The 7,243-nt window shown below is 35.6% G+C and overlaps 1 protein-coding gene across 3 annotated transcripts in view; it reads left to right on the top strand.

Annotated features, from left to right (window-relative positions):
* The window catches only part of nos1 (nitric oxide synthase 1 (neuronal)), a 130,357-nt gene that overhangs the window by 25,051 nt on the left and 98,063 nt on the right, over positions 1-7,243 (top strand). For all 3 annotated transcript variants that reach the window (XM_073951027.1, XM_005165053.6, NM_131660.1), the window contains 1 exon segment: positions 1,619-1,745. In XM_073951027.1, the coding sequence (XP_073807128.1) occupies positions 1,619-1,745 (127 nt within the window).

The raw sequence follows: 7,243 nt of genomic DNA, 5'->3' as shown, positions 1-7,243 counted from the left end.
ACAAAGATATTGTGATTTAAAAAGATTTAAAAAGAAAAAGAAATTTAAAAAGAAAAATCTGTAAGCATTGACCTCCATAGTACAGATATGTTTATAAAAAATCTAAATATCTTCATTTATGTCGATGGTTACAAGTTAAGCTCCATGGACAGCATCTAAGACATGCTGTTGATTTATATGACAGAAAATACTTTTGACTAATACACTCAGTTTTAAATTAAATGTGTAAAGCTATACTTTTAAAGGGATAATCCGCCCGAAAATGTAATTTCTGTTACGATTTACTCAACCGTCAATTATTTCAAACCTTTATAAATGTCTTCTCAAGTGAAGATATTTTGTTTAAAATATGTTAGAAACCTGTAACCATTGATCTCCATTGTAGGAAAAACATACTATGAAAGTCAATAGTTACAGATGTTTAAAATCCAGATATATTTGTTTATGTAAAAGGTTTCAAGTTAGACTCTATGGACAACATTTAATCCATGCTATTGATTTATATGACAGAAAATACTTTTGACTAATTCACGGTTTAATATTAAAAGTGGGCAAAGCAATAATGAATTTCCAAAAAATGTCATTTCTGTCACAATTTACTCACCCTTAAATTGTTTTAAACTTTTGAAGAATTTCTTTATTCTGTTGGACACAAACAGAATTTTTTGTTTTAAAAATTGTTAGAAACCTGTAACCATTGACTTACCACAGTAAGATAAACATACTATGGAAGTCAATGGTTACAGGTTTCTCACAATTTTTATAAATCTGAACATCTTCATTTGTGTCAATCGTTACAAGTTAAGCTCTATGGACAGCATCTGAGCCATACTGAGGATTTATATGACAGAAAATACTTTTGACTAATTCACTCATTTTTTTATATTAGAAGTGTGCAAAGCAATACTCTTAAAGTCCATCCAAGAATGTCATTCCTGTCATGATTTACTCAACATTTAATTATTTTAAGTTTGTATGAATTTCTTTCTTCTGTTAATAAGAAAGGAAGATATTCATTAAAAAAAATATTAGAAACCTGTAACCACTAACTTCTATGATAGGAAAAACATACTATGGAAGTCAATGGTTACAGGTTTATAACATTTTTTTAATCCCGATATCTTCGTTTGTGTGGTTACAGGTTAGGTTATCTAAGTCATGCTGTTGATTTATATGACAGAAAATACTTTTGACTAATTCACTCAGTTCAATATTAGAAGTGCGCAAAGCAATAATGAATTTCCAAAAATGTCATTTCTGATTTACTCAATTTTCAATTATTTCAAACATTTATGAATTTCTTTCTTCTGATGGACACAAAGATATTTTGATAAAAAAAGTGTTAGAAACCTGTAACCATTGACTTCCATAGTATCTGTTTTTTCCTACTATGAAAGTCAGTTGTTACAGGTTTTCAGCATTCTTTAAAGTATCTTCTTCAGAGTTCAGCGAAGGAAAGAAACTCATAAAAAACACTCAATGGTTTGAAAATAATGAATAACTTTTCATTTTTGGCTGAACCATCCCTTTAATCGAATTCACTTCTCTTCTCTGTCTCTTCACTTGTTTTCTTCTGGCTGCTGTTTGAACTGCAAACTGAACTATTTGTGACTTTCAGAGACCTTGGTGTGGGAAATGGACAGAACGCCCAGCTGGCATCGGATAACGACAGAGTGTTTGATGACCTCTGGAGAAAGGACAACATGCCCACGGTGCTTAACAACCCTTACTCAGAAAGTGACAAGGTAAAATACAGTCTAAATGGCTTTATGTGTGGCTTTGAAGGACTGTGAGTGAGTCAGGAATTTACTGTATTACTTACTTCTCTGTTTTAAAGCTGCAGGTTAGGAAATATTGAAGCTGTATTTACTGTGTATATGCTTTGGTTTGCTTGGAAGCTGGCATATTCTCAGTGTTCTGCTGTCATTTTAAAAGAATTACAGGACATTTAGTTTCGCAAAATAACTTTATTATTAAATTCTTTCACTGGGCATTTAAAACAGTGGTTCTCAACAGGTTTTTCCTTTTTGGGATCCCAGGCAGCAGAGAAAATTAATGCTATTTCTACTAATAATAAAATGACCACTAATAAAAATGCAACTAACTCTATAGGAACCAAACCAAAAACTTGACTATTACAGTGCATCCGGAAAGTATTCATAGCGCTTCACTTTTTCCACATTTTTTTGTTACAGCCTTATTCCAAAATTTATTCAATTAATGTATTTCCTCAATATTCTACACACAATACCCCATAATGACTGTAAAAAAAAGTTTTGGAAAAAAACCGTGTCCTGCAGATTTGAACTCCAACCCTAATCAAACACACCTGAACTAGCTAATTAAGGTCATAGGATAGGCAGGAACGAGATTGGTGACCCCTAACTTAGAAGACTTAGTTAAAAATAACAATTTGTTCGCGATCAGGATCATTAATTCGGAAAAATCTCTGTTTTTATTTTTATATGTCAATTACCGAAAAGGATTTTTTAATTCTAGTTTTGTTTTTTCGTTTGTTTTTGTTAACTAAAATAACCTTGATGTCGAGCAATTCAGGCTGCATGAATTGTGTAAGTTTAATACCTGAGGTAGGGCTTTCTTGCAAGTACTGTAGCGTCTCTCTGGCACCTGTCACATGGCTTTGTCTGTACCTGCCAGCACAGTGCTGGTGTGGCATGTGTTTCCATAGTCCTGGTTGTGGGGGTAGCAGTGCTTACATTTCACATCAGCACATGACTCTCTCTCATCTGGCCTCTTGTGACGCATTATCCCTCTGAAAGAAACCGGATGGATGGAGGCGATCCAAGAAAGCGGAGGAATGAATGGATGCAGCTGTGTGGTCCAAGACGGAGTTGTTCTCTCTTTCTCTCTCTGCTTGGTGTAATACAGTGTCTGGTGGATGATTAATCGTGAGTAAGACGGGGAGGTGGGGGTGTGAGAGAGTACAAGAGAAATAGAAAGACAAGCACATGCGAGCAAGGTAGCTTGTGATTGTTGTGCACGATGTCTGACACTATTAGCATGACTGAAAGATGCAGTGACAGTTGAGATGATATATGAACATCGCAGCATCTTCTTACCAGGTACAATGTTTACAGCAATACGCAATTTGTCTGTGTGCATTAAGTGAAAAGCTCCTGTACCATCACTGCCAATCAGATGACATCAAAGTAACAGAAACTGTCATCCAGCCAAATTCCAATAATCAAATATATAAATTGATAAATATATTGTAAGTAGAGCAAACCAACGTTTTTAAAGGTGGAGTGGATTGATTCAGTATGTTAAATTGCTCTCTAATACGTACAGTAAATTGTAGGGATGTTCTTTTTTTTTTTTTTTTTTTTTTAGAATATGCAAAAAGGTACATAAATTGGGATCATACAAATACAAAAAACATCAACAAAAAACCATAACAAAACAACAATAAAAAAAAACAAAAAAAACAAAAAAAACAAAAAAAAAACAATATAGTCAGGTACTGTTAGGTGTGTGTGTGTGTGTGTGTGTGCGTGTGTGTGTGTGTGTGTGTGTGTGTGTGTGTGTCCATGTAAAGGTAGCTTGGTGGAAGGTAAGATTACATACATTAGGAACAATGTTAGCCAATAAATGAATCTAGTCTCGCAGATATAAGTAAAACAGATACAAAAGAAACCAGTCAGAGTTAGGGAGTAACAACTATGCTTAGTAATGTATAATAGAAATAATGACAGTAAAAAGAAAGAAAGGACAACAGTAATAATAAATGACAATGATAATAAATCACAAGTACTACCCTAACTACTACTACTGCAAAAAGTTACTTATATTACTATATAATTATTAACTACTATTGCTGCTACTACAATCACAACCACAACTATTACTACTATAATGTCTACTACTGCTGATACTACCACAACAATGACTACCACTACTGATACTACAGCGTCTGCTACAACTAATACAACGTCTACTACTACTACTACTACTACCGCAATCACTGCTACTACAACATCTACATCAACGACATCTACTACTGGTACTACTACACCAACAACGATTACTACTGATACAACGACACTTTTACTACCAATTGTAGGGATGTTCAATTCATCTTTATTTGTATAGCGCTTTTACAATGTAGATTGAGTCAAAGCAGCTTCACATAGAAGATTATAGTAAATTGAAAGTGTCCGTTCAACTTTCAGAGTTTCAGTTCAGTTTAGTTCAGTTCAGTGTGGTTTAATATTCACTGCTGAGAGTCTAAACATTGAAGAGCAAACCCATCGATGCGCAGCTCTACAAGTCCCAAACTATGCAAGCCAGTGGCAACAGCGGCGAGGAAAAAAGATTCACCAATTGGCGAAAGTGAAGGATAAAAAACCTCGAGAGAAACCAGGCTCAGTTGGGCACGACCATTTCTCTTATGGCCATACGTCTTGTGCAAAGCTGCAGTCTAGGCACCGGAGGCTGGAGAACGCTTGATCTCAGCAAAGCTGTTCCTAGAGTCTTTCAGGAATCAGACTCATGTTCTCTACTCCTCCATGACCACCACAGCAGCTGCTCAGGATACGGCCTGGTCTGGGATGTAACTTGATAAATGCAAAGTTCTTCAGAAATGGGTTTTAAATGCTCATTCATACCATAGGAATTACACTGAATGAAAAGTTCCTTTTGATTTGGAATGGTCGTGAATATTAATCAGCTCTGAAATATTGACAAAATTATAATTATACTCGACAAAAGGGGCCGACAGACATGTATTTCGCATGTTTTAAAACTATGAAAACGAAGAAGGAACTTACACTATCTGGCCACTTTATTAGGTACACCTGTCCAATTGCTTGTTAATGCAAATTTTTCATCAGCCAATCACATGGCAACAACTCAGTGCATTTAGGCATGTAGACATGGTCAAAACAATCTGCTGCAGTTCAAACTGAGCCTCAGAATGGGGAAGAGAGCTGATTACTTTGAATGTGGCATGGTTGTTGGTGCCAGACGGGCTGGTCTGAGTATTTCAGAAACTGCTGATCTACTGGGATTTTCATGCATGAACATTTCAAGGGTTAACAGAGAATGGTCAGAAAAAGAGAAAATATCCAGTGAGTGGAAGTTCTGAGGGCACAAATGGCTTGTTGATGCCAGAGGACAGAGGAGAAAGGCCAGACTGGTTGGAGCTGATAGAAAGGCAACAGTACCTCAAATAACCACTCGTTACAATAGAGAAATGCAGAAGAGCATCTCTGAACGGTCAACATGTCCAACCTTGAGGCAGATGGGCTACAGCAGCAGACGACTACACGGGTGCCACTCCTGTCAGCTAAGAACAGGAAACGGAGGCTACAATTCGTACAGGTTTACCAAAATTGGACAATAGAAAATTGGAAAAGCGTTGCCTGGTCTGATGAGTCTCGATTTCTGTTGCGGCATTCGGATGGTCGGGTCAGAATTTGTCATCAATGAAAACATGGATCCATCCTGCCATATCAACGGTTTAGGCTGGTGATGGTGGTGTAATGATGTGGGGGATATTTTCTTGGCACCATTAGTACCAATTGAGCATCGCGTCAACGCCACAACAAGAGTATTGTTGCTGACAATGTCCTTTCTGACCACAGTGTACCTATCTTCTGATGGCTACTTACAGCAGGATAGCGCACCATGTCATAAAGCGCAAATCATCACAGATTGGTCTCTTGAACATGACTATGAGTTCACTGTACTCAAATGACCTCCAGCACCTTTCGGATGTGGTTGAATGGGAGATTCACTTCATGGATGTGCAGCCGACAAATCTGCAGAAATTGCATGATGCTATCATGTCAACATTACCATAATCTCTGAGGAATAATTTCAGTACCATGTTGTATCTATACTATTAAGGATTAAAGCAGTTCTGAAGGCAAAAGGGGGTCCAACCCGGTACTAGTATGGTGTGCCTAATAAAGTGGCCGGTGAGTGTATATCAACTGTACTATAACTTTATCCTACTATATTTTTTGTAAATCAAATTTTATTTGTCACATTCACAGTCATACACAGTATGATATCCAGTGAAATGTTTACATAACCACCCGTGACCTTAAAAATCACATCAGAAATAACAAAAACAACAATAACAACAATAAGAATCTAAATTTTGAAGCAATAGAAGTTATGTAATCGATAAAAACAAATACAACATCTTTACAAACTTTAAATATGGAGTATGTGGCTGTAGAAAAAAAAGTACAAACTATAAAAATATTTAAGCTGTCTGTACAATAGCAACATAGAAGTGTTAAACATGATAAACTGATGAGATATACAGCAATAAGGTTTATTGCATAATATATGGTTTAATGTAGTCCTTTCGCTTCCGAAAAATCACAGTAAGAGCTGAGAGATGTGACAGTACAACAAAACACATATTCAGCAGTCTACATGAGTTTATTGCCTCGCTACAAAAAATGTGTCGAATGTCACAATAGACATGTTAAAGTAACAACAGACTGTATGACTCTTTGGGGTGGTATTGAATAAATTACTGATAATTACTGATTGAATAAATTTGATACATACATTGTAGGGATGTGGCTTAGGTAAGTGCAAAAATTCTTCAGAAATGGTTTGAATTGCTCATTTATAGCCACAGGAATTGATCCTAGAATGAAATGGAAAAAAGCTCTTTTTGACTATAATAGTATTGTTCACAGTTTGTATGATTCATTTATCCTGCAGTCCCAAACTCATAATTTCAAGCAGAATCTAAAAATGTCTCAAAATGTCTCACACTTTCACTAACTGAAGCTGAATATGATTCATTTCATGCAACTTGGATCATCTGTATCTTCATACACATTGTACTCAAATGCATTTCTTATGAGAGTCTTAAGACAAATAGACAATTGACAAATTCTACCCATCAGCTAAAAAAGATGCATGGTTGCTCAAAAATCCTACTTTTTAAAAAAACTTTTAGAAATGGTGTATGACTAAAGGCCCATAGCTAGCCTTTTGAAAGAGGTGGTTCTTTTTTTCTCAAAATATGGACCATATTCTATTAAATTATGAGGTTCAAATACTCCATTTTAGGAACATGTTAAGCACTAATCTTGTCAAATGATGATCATAACCACACTTTTTTTATGCAGCAATAATATTTCCTACAATTTTGTCAAAGTGCTTACCATACTACCACAAAGTGTTTATTTTCAAATGTACATGTAAACTGTAAGTTATTGGTTTCATAAAAAACATGTTGGATTAGAATTTTAAA

Source organism: Danio rerio, chromosome 5 (genome assembly GCF_049306965.1).
Source record: "Danio rerio strain Tuebingen ecotype United States chromosome 5, GRCz12tu, whole genome shotgun sequence".
Lineage (NCBI taxonomy): Eukaryota > Metazoa > Chordata > Actinopteri > Cypriniformes > Danionidae > Danio > Danio rerio.
Note: the sequence above shows the minus strand (reverse complement) of the source record. Positions and strands in the feature narration are given on the sequence as shown.